Source organism: Phyllopteryx taeniolatus, chromosome 16 (genome assembly GCF_024500385.1).
Source record: "Phyllopteryx taeniolatus isolate TA_2022b chromosome 16, UOR_Ptae_1.2, whole genome shotgun sequence".
NCBI lineage: Eukaryota > Metazoa > Chordata > Actinopteri > Syngnathiformes > Syngnathidae > Phyllopteryx > Phyllopteryx taeniolatus.
In genome coordinates, this window is record NC_084517.1 from 5,829,695 (window position 1) to 5,845,749 (window position 16,055).

General features: G+C 43.5%; 2 protein-coding genes across 2 annotated transcripts; both read left to right on the forward strand.

Moving 5' to 3' along the window:
- The first annotated feature begins 315 nt into the window (after window positions 1-315).
- snrnp70 (small nuclear ribonucleoprotein 70 (U1)) lies at window positions 316-8,504 on the forward strand. Its single transcript, XM_061748304.1, has 10 exons — window positions 316-514; window positions 843-996; window positions 1,083-1,145; window positions 2,397-2,451; window positions 2,541-2,605; window positions 2,703-2,765; window positions 3,815-3,896; window positions 7,038-7,139; window positions 7,216-7,315; window positions 7,399-8,504. The coding sequence occupies exons 2-10, from the start codon at window positions 850-852 to the stop codon at window positions 8,129-8,131; spliced, it is 1,410 nt and encodes a 469-aa protein (XP_061604288.1). The 5' UTR covers window positions 316-514; window positions 843-849; the 3' UTR covers window positions 8,132-8,504.
- A 1,415-nt stretch (window positions 8,505-9,919) lies between these two features.
- lin7b (lin-7 homolog B (C. elegans)) lies at window positions 9,920-15,954 on the forward strand. The gene is made up of 6 exons (XM_061748313.1): window positions 9,920-10,113; window positions 10,677-10,795; window positions 11,570-11,641; window positions 13,270-13,479; window positions 14,436-14,599; window positions 15,395-15,954. The coding sequence occupies exons 1-6, from the start codon at window positions 10,041-10,043 to the stop codon at window positions 15,414-15,416; spliced, it is 660 nt and encodes a 219-aa protein (XP_061604297.1). The 5' UTR covers window positions 9,920-10,040; the 3' UTR covers window positions 15,417-15,954.
- Window positions 15,955-16,055: the final 101 nt, after the last annotated feature.

Genomic DNA, 16,055 nt, shown 5'->3' on the forward strand with positions numbered 1-16,055 from the left:
TGTTTGTTCTCTATATATGCATAGGTGTATATACTATATGCATAGAGAGAGAGTAAATTGGACAAATCACTTATGTCAGCCAGTATGGAAATATGAGGTGTATTTAATTTCAGTATTATCTAGAAGCTGGTTTTCTTCCAATAGATTGATGATATTGTGGCATTATTGTTGTCGTAGGCTGGCGAATGTTGCGACGACATCGTATCATCACTCAGTTATCCACTTTGTGAAACCAACCGCACGCACGCACGCACCACTCACCACTCACCCCTCGACTCTCCTCCTTTTACGACGGTCGTGCAGAGTTGACGGCCTCCCGCCATTTTAAGTTTACAGAGGTTGCGAACATCCGCATTGTACTAGTTGACGCACTGCGTTTCGGTTAAGTCGGTAGGATTTTCTTAACGTGCATACACGGAAACCATAACAAGTGAGCCCACCAGGCCTGTATGTATAGAACGGCTCCACTTAAATTCGATGGTGTAATTTGTCTTTGGACGTTGGATGAGTGAAGGTGAGAATACCCCTGTGTTTCTTCGTAGCCTAGCTAGCTTAGTGGCTAACACGAATCAATTCGAGTACCGAGCGGACGAATCTGAAGAGCTGCATTACCGACTACATTTGTTTATAATGTCTTGTAGTGTTTATTGAGTAAAGATGATTGGTAAAAACACGAACGCGGCTTTAATCAGGCCGCCTCTTGGAAGTGAGCCGCGAGGGACGTGCTAATTAGCACGTGAAGTTAGCTGCCATGTCTGTCTTTGTGTTCACCGTTGACCTGAAATTCACTGGCGGTTCTTGTTTTTCGAACCATAAGCTTAACACATTATTTGTCTGTTTAGGTGAAAAATGACGCAGTTTTTACCCCCGAACCTTTTGGCCCTCTTTGCCCCGCGGGACCCAATCCCCTTTCTGCCTCAACTGGAGAAGTTGCCGCACGAGAAGCACCACAACCAACCTTACTGTGGCATCGCCCCGTTTATCAGGCACTTTGAGGTTTAAAGCGCATCACTTATGACGGTGTAGTTCTTCTTAAATTCAGTTTGGAAGCAAATGACATATTTGTTGCCTTTTGTGATCAGGATCCTAGAGATGCCCCTCCACCCACAAGGGCAGAGACCCGTGAAGAACGGTTAGAGAGAAAGGTGAGTTTAGGATTTAAGAAACATTCTAAGACTAATTAATGCCTTCTACCTCACTGATATAAAAAGTAATGCATGGGGGTGATAAGAGCTTTTTTTTTTTTTAAATGAGAAGTCATTTACACCGAAGCCCTTATACGGGGCAATGGCAACGCTGATTAATCCAATAAGTTCCTCTAACATCTTTCTGGACTTTTACACATTTGTTCTTTTAGTTTGTGTCTACTGGCAACATTCCTGCACTGAAAATGAGGGACCAGAAATGACACTTTTTACCTAGCAATGGGCGGAGTGCGGCCCCTTGTCTCCCGTTTGACATATTGTTTTATATTTCTGTATCAGAAAATAATCGTGCAATAATAATTGTGTAAACAAAAAAAAAAGTCGCAAACGAACTCAACACTTTTCCAAGAACCCCTCAGCAGCCCAACAAGGTGCCTGATTTACAATACATGATCAGCACCATCCCAACAATGCATGCACAAAAAGCAGACAGCATAGTTTGGTTTTATATAGTTTTTCTTGCTATGCAGAGGAACTATTTACATCTAAAATAGAAAAGTTTCCCCCCCCCCAATGCCTCAGGAATAAAATCATTCATTTTCAGAAGTGAAAATATTTTCCACTTAATGCTCTGTGTCTAGGTCTAGTTTTGTGAACAAACATATCAATGATTGATTAATGATCACTGAGTAAACATTGATATAAAGATTGTCAGTTTATTACAGATTGGACTTGTTTTGGTTTCGAGAATGGAGGCTCTGCTCAGGGCCGGGGCAGATCTATTCTAGTGGGATACAGGGCTGAGAGCCACCCCATAATCATGGGGGCGGGGGGGAAGATTTGCTTTGTCACCTTGAACAGAAAGCTGTGATGTAGCAGTTTCTCAAAATAAATAAAACCAATAATCGCTTGATGGAATGGTTTTAGTGTTTAGCAAAGTTGATGAATGTCAAAGTGGCCCTTGCATCGCTAGATTTTTCTGTATGCAGCCCTTGAAGGAAAAGGTTTGGACACCCCTGCTCTAGATCAACAAGCTGTTTTGTAGCTTTGAGTTTTCATTCGAAGTACTGAATACGCTCTCTGTCTACTTAAACAATGTAGTTCTTAAGTTTTCCAGCAGATAAGTGTCCTCCTGCACACGGTTGGACTACGATGCTCAATCGATCTTTTCATTTGTATGTGTGTTGCCCTTGTAACAGAAATCGCTGATGATCACTATCACCCATTTAATGCAATTTGTTTCATTCGCAGAGGAGAGAGAAAATTGAAAGGAGACAAACGGTGGTGGAGACTGAACTGAAACTCTGTACGTTTCTTCAATGACAAACTATTATATTATTTGAGCTGATTTTGCTTCTTGGGCTTGAACAAATCTTCCTATCTGCATTATTTCAGGGGACCCTCATAATGACCCAAATGCACAAGGGGATGCCTTCAAGACGTTGTTTGTTGCAAGAGTGGTGAGTATTTTAAAGCCTCTACATCAGCACTTTGATTTCAGCCACTAGAACGATTCCTCTCACCTGTTAATATCGATCAATATTTTCTTTGCCCTAGAACTACGATACTACAGAATCCAAGCTTCGCCGTGAGTTTGAAGTCTATGGCCCCATTAAGCGGGTAAGTTTACCTATTGTTGCTCACGTGTCTACTAGACATGCTCAGATGTGTGTATGGCAAAAGGCAAAATTTCAGATTCAGGCTGAGGTAAGGTGTCGTTTCTTCGCCAAGACACCTCAGTGTTTTCTGGACACTAGTATGACAAAGACAAAACCAAGGTTTTAAAATTTTAAAAATGTATTTTATTTTTTTAACACGAAATTGACACTTTTATACTAAGTCCTTGTTAGACCGTCACTCTTTGGAGGTCTAAATAGCCATAATATAGACCTTTTAAATTAAATCACTTAGACGGGTTTATTTATTTAGAAGCACTGAGTCTGGACAATTGTCATATTGTCATTAGACAAGCTTATGTTTCATATGCTCTGATCTCAATTTGAATGTAGTGCAGGCAGCTTTAGCACAGAGCCGATAACAGATATTTTAATAGTGATGCTTCAATAAACACGTTCATTAGTATGAAAATTATATTCACATGTAGCTACTGTACTGTAAGTAGCCCATTGTACTGCTCAGCAGCTTTTACAGCTCTTTAGAAGAATACAGTTGAATTAAAAAGAGTGTGAGGTCGCCTCTGGGTGCGTCTATATAGTCAGGGGATTTGCGAATAAAAACGTTTCAATTAGAAATGAGCAAGTAGCAGGCGCATGTGAAGTCTCAACTGCAATTTAGCGCTCCGTAGCACATGCAAGTTGGATGAAAGATGACAAAATGGTGGTTTTGATCAGACGATCCAATCATAATGCAGGAATATGAGATGAGCGTAGTTTGGGAGATCACATGCCAAATGGCACCTTTCTGTCCACAGGTATGGACACATTTTGGGGTTGTTTTTAGTCAAGCCAAGCACAGGAGGATATCATTCACCAACTTAAATAAGTATACAAGAAGATACTTAAAAGTCCTAAAGTTGGACTTTGTGATCCATTCAATATAAATGTCTTAGTTTTCAAAAGACCTGAGTACGTGCAGTATTGCATTGGTTTTTGTGTGTAATCATCTCATCGTGGCCAGCCGATAACTGATGGCGCGCCTGTCGCTTGCAGATCTACATCGTCTACAACAAAAGGACGGGGAAGCCTCGTGGGTATGCCTTCATTGAGTACGAGCACGAGCGTGACATGCACTGTGAGTACAAATATAGTGTTAGGGTCACAAAAACATTTATCGCATTTTCATCAAGCTACATTCAGGGTGGTTGGTTCTCCCATTGGCACCAACTTCAACATTTAGTGTGGGTTGCCATCTTTAATAGTTCGGGTGAGGATCAGTCCCATATGAATTGCAAATTTGGATTGGACTTCAAAAGAGTCAGGAGAAGAAGAATCCGAGGTTCTTGCGCATTATAATCCACATTTTGCATGATGAAAACAGTCTCGTGGTTGTGTGGTGTTTGTGTCTGTTTGTGTTGCGTGTCATCAGTTGACTGATGGTTTGGTTGAGGAGGGGACTGCTTCATTCAGTGGGGCACCATGGGAAAAGTGGGTGGACCAGAAGGTAGAGGTGTGCCTCATCTGTGAACCTGAACCTCTTTGCCTGTCAAAGGGCACGTTGTCTTTTAACTGTTAGGTGATGTAACTCTGTGGAAAGGCAACTCTGCTGGTTGGACTGAAATGGTAAGCACGAGGTTAGACTAGTCACTCATCATTGAATGGGATATCTACTGGAAATATTATTGATTTTTGTGGAACCCCTACGTTAGAGTGGGCACTTTTTTTTTGTGGTCTTCAACCCTGGTCATGGTGAGATAATTGAATCTAAATTTCACCATTTTGCCTGTTTGAATAGCAATTTTGTTTTTGATGTCACAATGGATAACGCAACACTGTCTGATTAGACAAGTGGGTGTTGTCATCTTACGCCGTAACATCATTCTAGGATGTTGGTGGCATCAGCTCTTCAAGACCAGAGTTGCTGATCACAGCAATGTAGTCAAGCAAAGGGATACATTGAGTGGGGAGGCGGGGTTCAACATCATATTAATTGTGTGTTATTCTCATTGCCACTGCAGCCGCCAATCTGTGATGGCTATTGGCCAGAGCTGGCTGGCAGATGATGATGGTTATGATACATCTACACCCTACTACCACAGCTCAGTGTATGGTTGGTATAATGGGTTTGTATGATGGGTAAGATTTCTTTCCACCCTCCATCTCCTATATAGGGAAGAGGAGCTACGTTCAATGGGAAAAGCATTTTTACTGGCAAGGCCCAGGCGCTTTCCAAAAAGTTTTGTTTACGACTTTGACCATTGAACGCACCCCCAAACACTAGCGTATTTAATGGTACCCAATCACTCTGCCCTTTTAGTTAAAGCCACCTTTGGTTGCCGCTCAGAGCTTTATTTTCTATAGATGATACTGGTAGAAAACCAAAACGTGTTTTGTTTTTATTTTTTTTAACTTTTTTTTTTTAAACTTTCCCACGACTGTCAAAGTTTGTGGCAAACCAGTGACAGCTTGGAAGACTGCAGTCTTTGCACAGGGCGTCATTGAAAGCTAAGAATACATCTATCATATCAATTATTTGTAGTGAGGGTAAATGTTATACCCATTTTTACCCATGTTGGCTGGTTGGTTGTTTAGGAATGAAATATTGTATTCACTAAAGTTGCAAAGGTTGTTCTGGGAGGATCTGTACCACTAGTGAAGTCCGTATCAAAGCGCTGAAAGATTTCAATTTTATTCAATGTTTATCTTAAATGTATCGGAAGTTGGTGTTTAAGGCACTTGACGCTGTTAACAATCTTATATTCTTGTAAGTGAACTTTTCAATTGAACTACTGCAATTAAGGCTAAGATGGCTTTAATAGAAAAGGCAGATGTATGTTCTTGGTAATTCTGATACAGGGGCCATTTATACATGATTTATTAACGACATATCCAAAGTAGTTAAATTTAGCCACATGGTGTTCCTTATTACAGTAATGAATTAAAGAAGTACATCAGGCCCTACTGTTTTTTTTCTCTCCCCTTGTTGGAATAAGGCTCAGACACAATGGGTGAATCATTTCAGATTGAAGCAAATTCTCTGACACAGTAGTGGTTAGTGTTAGGAGCATGGCATTACTGGCCTCCACGAATTGGATGGAGTTGCAACTCCTGCCTATTAGGCAGCTTTTTTTTTTCTTTTCTTCCTTTGGTCAGTTTTTGGAGTACTGGTGGGGGTTTGGTAAGCCCCTGTCAGTGGATGGCATTTAAATGGCATCCCTTGTGAAGAGCGGAAGTGGAGGGGTTCTGGTAAGGCCCCTGATTGATGTGTTGCGACGAAGTGAATTCTGGTGTTGAGGGGTGGTGGTAAGGCCCTCTGACTGAGCTTTTGAGACTGTTATAAGGTCGATGTGAGATTCTGTCTTTGTCTAAATGGCCAAACTGAGGGGTTTTGGTAAGTCCTTGTTCTTCAACATCAAGATGGTAGCGTCGTCGGTCCTCGCCACATCAGACCAGTGTAGCAGACAGGAAGAGGCATCCAAATGTCAGTTCTTCACTTGTGCAAGATGGATCAACAAACGTTTGTGTGGTATCATGCGGTGAGGTGTGAGACACATTGTGAATGAGTGTGTTATTGTTGGTTTCTTCATTGTGCTGCTCTTGCATAGGAGGATGGTAAGGAGGTAAAAGGTCATGTCAGATAGAAACTTCCACAAAAGTCTCATGCCCTGTATAATGTAAAATAGTGTTCTTTACCAAACTACATTAGGAAACAGCCGCCATTCTGTTAGAACTCTGCTTTACCTAACAACAGGCGTGTACGTGCGTGTGAACTTATTTTTATTGTCGTTGAGCATTTACAACAACACGCATATGTATGTAGTTTGCATCAGTGGCACGATGGGGTCTTGTTAAAGATGTGGTAAATACGATGTAATATACAACCACAATGGCAGCTACCCCAGCAAGCCTGGTAAGTCTAATAAGTGCTACAAGACGACAAGAGATGAAGTTACTGCACAAACTCTTGACACTAAACTTGCCACTGCACTGAGCGGTCTTTTAAATGGACCCTCATGTACAGAACTTAATTTAATAGATAGCATAACACCACTGCTAGTCGCAGTGAAATAACTTAAAAAGTGGGTGTTAAAAGAATATTGAACATTCATCGGGTGGAAGGAAGTCTACTCCCATTATCCTTGGGCTTTTATCCAGAGAGCAGCCCTCTCGGCTTCACCTGCTCCTGGTCAGTATGCTAAAGCACCGTTTGTTTCCTTGGCTACAGTGATGCATCATACTCTTATATGACCCGTGCCTCTCCTCTCCTCTTCTCCAGCCGCCTACAAGCACGCCGATGGGAAGAAGATCGATGGCAGGAGAGTGCTGGTGGATGTTGAACGAGGACGCACTGTCAAAGGATGGCACCCTCGTAGACTAGGTCAAGCAGACATTTTTACTGAGCAAATATCATTACTTGGCAGGTTACCGTAACTATATTCATTTGTTTTACTCAGGCGGAGGTTTAGGAGGGACCAGAAGAGGTGGTGCAGATGTCAACATCAAGCACTCGGGCAGAGATGATGCATCTCGCTACGATGATCGCCCCCTGGGAGGGTGAGCTTTCTTATCATCCAAACACAGCGTGACAATTGAGGTCCGTGTGGAACTAACTTTTTTTTGTCTCGATTACTTTATAGCGACCGTGATCGCGGAGAGCGTAGGGAGCGTAGTCGTGACAAGGAGAGAGAGCGTCGGAGGTCCCGGTCCCGCGAACGCCGCCGCCGCACCCGTTCTCGCGAGCGCGAAAGGGAGCGAGAGAGGCAGCCGGCACCAGGGGAGGATGTTGCCGCTAGTGGTCGGCGTCGAGACAGGGAGCGCGAGCGTGTGGCACCGCCTGGGGGAGACAGCAGGAGTAGAGAAAGGAGTAGAGATCGGGACCGGAAGAGGAGGAGCAGAAGTCGGGATCGCAAGCGCGAGCGCGAGAGAGGCAAGGGGCCTGAAGGAGAGGATGTCAGCCAGGGAGAAGGGGCCCCTGGTGGCCCCGAGGGCGGCGAGCGTGTACCAGAAGAAGCCGACGGAGAAGCAGGTGAGGGTGCGGAGGAGCGCAGGGACAGAGAAAAGGATAGGGACCGCAGACGCAGCCATAGGGACAGAGACAGGCGTAGGGGGGACAGGGACCGGGACCGGGACAGGGATCACAAGAGGGAGCGGGGAGAACGAGAGAGGGGTGAGCGCAGGGAGGAGCGTCACAGCTCCTTGCGAGAAGACATGGGCCCTCAAGATGAAATGGCCAACGAGGAGGGAGAAGAAGCGCCCAACATGGAGGAGTACAGTCAAGATGGAATGACGGACCAGCAGTCTGTGCCCGATGAATATGCTTCTGGTGAGAATGGCTACAAGATGGAGACAACAACTGGAGATGAGTACTAACTTAGACCCGCCCCCACAAACTCGCTCGTAAAAATGTTTCCCATTCTACTGTTCTGTGAGCCCAAATTTACGCTTCGCTCTGCCTTCCTCTCAACAAGAAATGATACCGTTTGTTGCACATGACGACGTTCCCAATGTGGATTTGCCCATCAGTCTCGTTTTAAGCAATTCAAACTCTTCCTTTTGTCTTGGTTTGAGGAAGGTGCTCTGCAGCCCAAAACGCGAGCGGTCCCATTTTATTTCCAGCTTTATTAAGCGTTTGATTCTAAGTCCAGTTGGTTACAGATGCTTTATGTTTAGAGTTTGTGAAATTTGAAGGTAATTGTGACAATTTAGTTGTTTCAAGCTCAATTAAAATTTTTTTTAAATTATATTTGGGTGTCCTTTTCTTTTGTCCAATGGTTCCCAGTGTCTGGTTTCCACTGTTATTTGGTGGTGAAAAAAAAATCTTCATTCATTCTTGCTTCATAAGAATGTTTCAAATGAAGGACAGCATCACTAAGAACATGACCCATTGAGAAACCCTGGTTCTACACTTTCCCATCAGGAGAACACTGGAAGTTCATCCATCCTTCTTACCGAAATGGTTTCTAAAAAGGGTTTACAGTAGCCCGTTTATTGCGGGGGTTACGTTCCAGGTTTAGCCGTGTGATTGATGAAAATCTGCAAATTAGCAGCCATATAAATATATTTTAAAGCTTTATGACCCTCCTCACACTCTTACTAACCTTTCCTATTTTTTTTTTTTTTTTTACACGTATGACCCACCCCACACTCTTAACTTTTCCCATACTTTTTTTTAAATGCGAATCTTATTGTAGAATAGATTCTACCGATTATCTCATCTGTTATTTGAGTAATTGAATAAATTAGATGTGCACAATACTAATACAAAATATGCATGTTTTTGTAAACATTTCTTTTTATGTAACCTTGTCCAGGTAAGGCAATTGAGAAGAGATTACTATTTGCAATGCAGAGCTGGCTGCAGACATCACAGTAAAACAAATGTACAACAAACTACAATCTGATCGCGTTACGTTTACATTTTACAATTCTGCCAGTCCTCACGGTCTACACTGTGGCGTCTGTGACTTTGAACGTGTGTGGCTTCAAGAGGTGGGGCCTGGCATGTTGAGTAACGTATGAGTCAGTGATTCATATAAAAAGGAATATTTTCCATTTAAAAATCCACAAAACAGTGACAGCAAAACATCCCAATCTGAGCAACTAATAAGATGCATTCCAAATGAGACCAATTCTTTTATCAACACTCCATTTCTTGTCTAGCTTTAACTGCAATCTGTGTATGGTCTTTCGTATGACAGCGACATCTGCCGGCTATATTGGCGCATTGTCCCGAACTGCCCTTGATGCGAAACAAAATCGAACACAATGCAGTACTGTCCATTGCAGAAGCACGACTCGCGACCAGTTGAGCGTTTAGCCCGTCTCTCGCCCGAAGTCAGCGACCCTGGTGAGGATAAGCGGTTCGGAAAATGGATGGATGAATGCACACCATAACAGTCCCAACAGAAATCAATGTTAAACGCACATGCGCGATGATGTGCCTCACATTGCCTCTGCAGTCTCATCGAGATGTGCGTGACCTACAATAAAAAAAATATATACAAAAGTATGAAATGTCGATGAACATTACCGTACTCATTTGACGTGGCATATTCTTAATCAGTCGGTCTTGAAAATCTGACGTTAAAGATCGTTTAGTCTGCTGCCGCTCGTATTGTTTGTTCGAAGTGTAGGTCGCCTGACGTCATGCTCGACGTCATCGACGTACGCCGCTCGCCGATAGGTCGCCACTCGTCGCCTATTGATTTCGTCGCTCATCCAAACGATGGAGCAGGCGATGCAGTGAAGACGAGACGGATAGCCAGACCCGCTCCCGGCGATGTCCTCTTACTACCACCCAACCAAGGAGGCAGACATGGCGACCATGGCGGAACCGCTCTGCCTAGAAAGAGGTACCGCACGCTACAGCATTATCCAGTTGTGGTTTGAACACTCCTTTAATCTACAAAAACCTTCTACGGCCAACAGCAATTCATACATTCGTAACAAGGTGTACCGTTATGGGTCCCATTGTGACTTGTACGGAACAGGTGTGGTTATCACAATTAAACAATACGGCAGGGTCAGTGACGTCACAAGTCGTCGTAAATGTGGACAAGGTGCGGTCAAAATGGGGGGGGGGGGGGGGCTGGCTAGCTGGCTGGTGGGCTTTGTGAACAGTAATCCGTTACTCACCACTGTGACGTCATCCTAAATGAATGGTCGCGTGCTAAAGTGGACTGGATTTGGTATTATTGTGTCAATGCTGCGTGTGCCCCCCCCCCCCCTTCTTTAATCCGGCCCGCCCACCCGACATTTACAGTCAACCTTTGACCTCCTGGGGCCTGAAGTTAAACCACGTCTCTAACAGTTAATCAATTATCCAAATAGTTTTTGATTCATTTGATTTCTCTTCCCAGCACAAATTAATACCAGTTTGGACAGACCGTGTGTGTGTGTGTGTGTGTTTTGTCAGATGTGTGTAGGGTGATTGAGCTGTTGGACCGCCTGCAGCGCAGAGGCGAATTGCCTCCTCCCAAATTGCAGGCCCTGCAGAGAGTGCTGCAGAGCAAGTTCTGTGCGGCCATCAGAGAGGTATGACGCTACACAAAGCTATTTCATTTCTACTGTACTTCAAAATCCTTTCTGCCCCAAAATCCTTTTCCTTATTTGCCCCATTTGAAGCAACCTTAGGTAAGAATTTAATCCAGAAAGAACATCTTAAAAATAATTTAGTAGTAGTAGTGAGGACCATGGCAACACTTGGACCACCGGCGTTACAGTGGTCAAAAAAGTACAGTATGTGGTCCAGCCCAGGCTTTCATTTGTGTTAGCACTCGCGCCAGTGCTAACCGTGCAGTTGACTGGCTTCTCTTTGCTGGTAGCGTTTTTTCCTGCTTCATACAGTTCACCAGTTTGCTTTCATGTCATCACTACATATGCTGCATGTATGTATGTATGCCTTTGTAGTTTCTTAAACGTCTGCATAAATTGGGCATAAAATGTGGTCTTGGTCTTCTAAATCACAAGAATAAACAAAGTCTGCTTAAATTAATACCACACAAACGAATGATGTTTTCATAATTTTCTTGAATATAATATGAAAACTGTCAGGATTATTTTAACCAACTCGCCCTCACAGCTCTTTTTATTAACATTTGGTGGGCGGTTACATTACATAAACACAAGTACAAAAACATGCCCTAATATAGTCATGGTCAGTAAGTCAGTAGGCGTGTGTGGTCATTTGATAACTTATGTTTACCATCTTTCACACCTTAAAAAAAAAAAAAAGCTACATTTTTGCTCAAACGATTGTTTCTTGCCTTGAATGCAACTTTTAGATTGACCGTGTCTGTTCTCTCTTAGGTATACGAGCAGCTATATGACACACTCGACATTGTCGGAGGACCAGAGGTGCGAGCGCAGGCGACAGCCAAGGTATCACAAGCTAACTAAAGACAAGTCACATGTTTTATAAGGCATAGGCAGTGGGCCACCTATTTATGGTTATAGCTGCTTCGCTTTGTTAGGCTGTGTACATCAAAAACAAAATTAGTAGCAACACGCAAGTATCGCTAAAAAAAAAATAAAAATACATTTATTAATATTTAGATTCATTGAAGACTAAAATGTCCATCGGTTTGAATGTCGGTGTAAATGGTTGTTTGACTATGTGCCCTGTGATTGTGGGATAGAGTTTAGCTCACCAGCTGCTGTAATGAGGAAAAGCAGTACAGAAAAAAATATAAACGTGCATAATATTCAGGTTGAATTGTATTGTCAATAAGACATTGTAGTATATCATATACAACCCCAATTCCAATGAAGTTGTGTTAAACATAAATAAAAACAGAATACAATGATTTGCAAAATCATGTTCAACCTATATTTAATTGAATACACTACAAAGACAAGATATTTAATGTTCAAACTGATCAACTTGATTGTTTTTAGCAAATAATCATGAACTTAGAATGTTATGGCTGCAACACATTCCAAAAAAGACAAAAAAGAAAGTTGTGGAATGCTCATCAAGCACCTGTTTGGAACATCCCACAGGTGAACAGGTTCATTGGGTGCCGTCATTGCTTCCCTCATTCACAAGCAAAGATGGGGCAAGGTTCACCTCTTTGTGAACAAGTACGTGAGAAAGTAGTCCAACAGTTTAAGGACAATGTTCCTCAATGTACAATTGCAAGGAATTTGGAGATTTCATCATCCACCGCCTGTGTGGAGTTTGCATGTTCTCCCCGCGCCTGCCTGGGTTTTCTCCGGGCACTCCGGTTTCGTCCCACATCCCAAAAGACACGCACGCTAGGTTAATTGAAGTCTCTAAATTGCCCGTAGGTGTGAATGTGAGTGCGCATGGTTGTTCGTTTATGTGTGGCCTGCGATTGGCTGGCAACCGGTTCAGGGTGTGCCCCGCCTCCTGCCCGATGATAGCTGGGATGGGCTCCAGCACTCCCGCGACCCGCGTGAGGAGGAGCGGCTCAGAAAATGGGTGGATGGATGGATGGATGGATGGATGTATTCTGTTTGTATTTATGTTTAACACAACGTCCCAACTTCATTGGGGTTGTAATATTTTATGAGTCATGACCTAGTCACTGATCGTGTAGTGGTTCACTCGCCTGACTTTTGACCAGGCAACGTAGGAATGTGGTAGTTTTCTTTTCCTATGCGCCTTGTGACTGAATCCTCTTTATTGGCCAAGTATGGTAAAACACAAAAGGAATTTGTCTCCGGTACTTGGAGCTTTTCTAGTACAAACAACAAACAGATAAACAGAATGGGTAGTAATGACGTGCATAACTGTGTTATGACAAAAAACTAATACACGGCTGTAATTGCGCTACACTCACCACTGCTATCCAATAGATAAGAACTGGTTTATTGAAATATTGTTTTACAGTGAACCTTTATTTGAAACACCTTTGATATATACAATAGGTAGATTTTATTTAATCGACTGTAGAGACCATTTTTACAGAAACCGTTCTAAAATATTGTACGCAGTGTACCGGTACTTTTTTTGTTGCTCGACACATGGTTTTCATTGTGACCAGGCCACAGTGGCGGCCTTTGCGGCCAGCGAGGGCCACGCCCACCCACGGGTGGTGGAGCTGCCCAAGACAGACGAGGGGCTGGGCTTCAATATCATGGGGGGCAAAGAGCAGAACTCCCCCATCTACATCTCCAGAGTGATACCTGCGGGGGTGGCCGATCGCCAGGGGGGCCTGAAGAGAGGAGACCAGCTGCTGTCTGTCAATGGCGTGGTAGGAGCATCTAAGAACGTCATTCTTTCGACAAACAAACAAGCAAAGTATACAGTCAACCCCCGCTATATCGCAGCTGTGCCGCAGGTTTTCAAGTGATCGTTTTTTTACGAGTTTTTACATTTTACAGGCGAGTTGCGTGCCTTCGTTGGACTTTGTAGTCCACGTTGTACTACACTGAGGTCTATTGGAAGAGATGCAGATGCAAAAGGAGGAATGTAATCCTTTGGTCCAGTTATCATTGCTGCTTCGCCCCCTGGTGGCTGGCTGACTAGGTTGCGGGCACTGCCGCAAATGAAGCACTTTTCATATGCTGCGGAGTCCGCATTTTAAATGCAAAAAAAAAAAGCGCTAACGATCAGGCTCATTTGAAGTGGCACTAAACAAGCCCAAAATATTTCGGGTAAATTCATCACACCACAGAGAAGAAGAATGTTAACAAGCCTGCCAAATTTGAATGAATTAAAAAAAAAAAAAAACACAAATTCCCTAAGTATATCAAGTCAGGTTTGAAAACTTGAATAATAAGGGCCACCTCTCAGCTCTCAGACGCTGTGGGCGTGTCCAATGGATGCGCCAAAAGGAAGCAAACATACTGACTTGCCTCTTATTTGGAAAACTGCTAGCGAGCGGCTGAGAAAAGGTGCTAAGAAATACTTAGTGTGTTTCAATAGGTTTAGGTGTGGGGGAGAGGTAAAACTATCAAAGAAAAAATATATATTCTCTCCATATTGTGGATTTTCACCTATCACAGGTGGGCGTGGAATCCATCCACGCAATAATCCAGTTTACTGCACGAGTAACGTGTACTAGTGTCCTGTTATGGTGGCTGGATGAACATGTATAAATAAAGGGGTCACTACTTGTTGCAGGTGAAGGTGCTATGCTTGTGTCAAGCATAGCCGTAACTGCGAATGAAGTCGCTACCTAAGAGGATTGTGTTTGTGCTGATGCAGACTGTGGAGGGGGAGCATCACGAGAAGGCTGTGGAGTTGTTGAAGGCTGCGCAGGGTTCTGTCAAGCTGGTGGTGCGCTACACCCCGAAGGTGCTCGAGGAAATGGAGGCTCGCTTTGAGAAGATGAGGACCGCCCGCAGACGACAGCAACATACGAGCTACACGTGAGAGCGCTGGCACGGCTTTCCGTTATCTACGAAGGATGGGCGCGCTCAGTCGATTGCGCGGTTAGCTGAAAGATTCAAGGGGAAAATAAGTATGTTCATTTTTGGCTTGAAAACATGGCCGCCATTGCATTGATGTCTGGGATTTCTTCAGACAGTTGGAGTCGAGCCTATTAGGTTGTATTTGATCGGAACAGAATAATGGCATTTCAACTCATTGAATGATGATAATTGATTGGATATGCGAGTAAACTGAGTTGTGAGCTTGATCACAGAACAAATTAAACTCTTAAGTCAAGGTACCACTGTACCAGGCACACGTACAGAGAGACCACTAGTGGTGCTCCAGCACCAGCCCTTTTGCCCTGGAGGAGAAAAGTGCCCTTTGCCTGGATCCCATTTAAAATAAAATAAAAAAGTTTTCTTAATTGTGTGAATCATTTTGTCAATGGGTGTCCTGATTTTTTTGGCTTGAGCACCTGCCCCATAGATGTCTGTGAACGTGCCTGCATTGTATGTTAATTGTCACATTTATATTGATCTACACCAAAGTTTAATGGCAATGTTACGATACTTTGAAAATGACCTCAAAGTTCTCATTTCTAGTCAAGACTACGTATTGTCGCCGTAAACCACAACAGGCCGACTCGGTGTGTTTAAAGAAAGTCTCCACCTGGCACGCATACATCAAATATCAGGCGATCGACTGCCTGCGGCTCGATACCGTTGGTGACGTGTGGTGCGTGTGGTGGGTGGAGCTCACCGTGACTCATCATTCGGTCTCTCTCCTTGCAGGTCTCTGGAGTCCAGGGGCTAAGTGCTCCAACGCCGTCATCCACGTCATCACCCATCCTACCTGCCGCTTGTGTCCCAGTTGGAGGCGCGACTATAGACGACAAGTAGTAAACCAAAGTAGCCTACTAACGCCTGATACCTGAAATGAAGCCAAGCACCGCTGTTTGGGTTTATCCCTTCGCCCCCTTCTCCCCTATTTCTTCGGAAAATACAGTGATGACTTGTAGCGTCAAATCCTGGTGTGCATTCTTCTCCAGTGTCCCAACAACATCAATGTAATCTACATGGTCTGTGGCTTAACTAGATCTTAGTGTCCATATTCGGATTTTGTGCATACGTACACTATGTGGTCCACTGTGCTCCTAACAAGTGAGAAGTTTGAGGAAGTATGTGTAAAAAGACCCTTTAGCCTTCAGCCCCGTTTCTGTGACAGATATCCCAATAGACTGGAAGACCATGAGCGAGAACTACCCTCATTGGCCGCTATATGTGACCATAGCTTTTAGACTTTATATCATTATTTATTTACTCATGGAATAAACCGTGTCAGTCAAACACTGTCCTTCCAACTGTCTTTCTATTTTATTGTATTTATTTTGTGCCCGTTGAATCATATTTTCATATATTCATAGATCGTTTTACACTTGCGAGTCCCAGGGTG

What these genes read in the sequence shown, in the direction of transcription:
- snrnp70 (XM_061748304.1), top strand. Translation starts at nt 850, where the DNA reads ATGACGCAGTTTTTACCCCCGAACCTTTTGGCCCTCTTTGCCCCGCGG. An exon ending in CGTTGTTTGTTGCAAGAGTG is followed by an intron (nt 2,606 to 2,702) that starts GTGAGTATTTTA and finishes TCTTTGCCCTAG; the next exon opens with AACTACGATACTACAGAATC. An exon ending in GATGATCGCCCCCTGGGAGG is followed by an intron (nt 7,316 to 7,398) that starts GTGAGCTTTCTT and finishes ATTACTTTATAG; the next exon opens with CGACCGTGATCGCGGAGAGC.
- lin7b (XM_061748313.1), top strand. Translation starts at nt 10,041, where the DNA reads ATGTCCTCTTACTACCACCCAACCAAGGAGGCAGACATGGCGACCATG. An exon ending in ACCGCTCTGCCTAGAAAGAG is followed by an intron (nt 10,114 to 10,676) that starts GTACCGCACGCT and finishes GTGTTTTGTCAG; the next exon opens with ATGTGTGTAGGGTGATTGAG. An exon ending in TCTGTGCGGCCATCAGAGAG is followed by an intron (nt 10,796 to 11,569) that starts GTATGACGCTAC and finishes GTTCTCTCTTAG; the next exon opens with GTATACGAGCAGCTATATGA.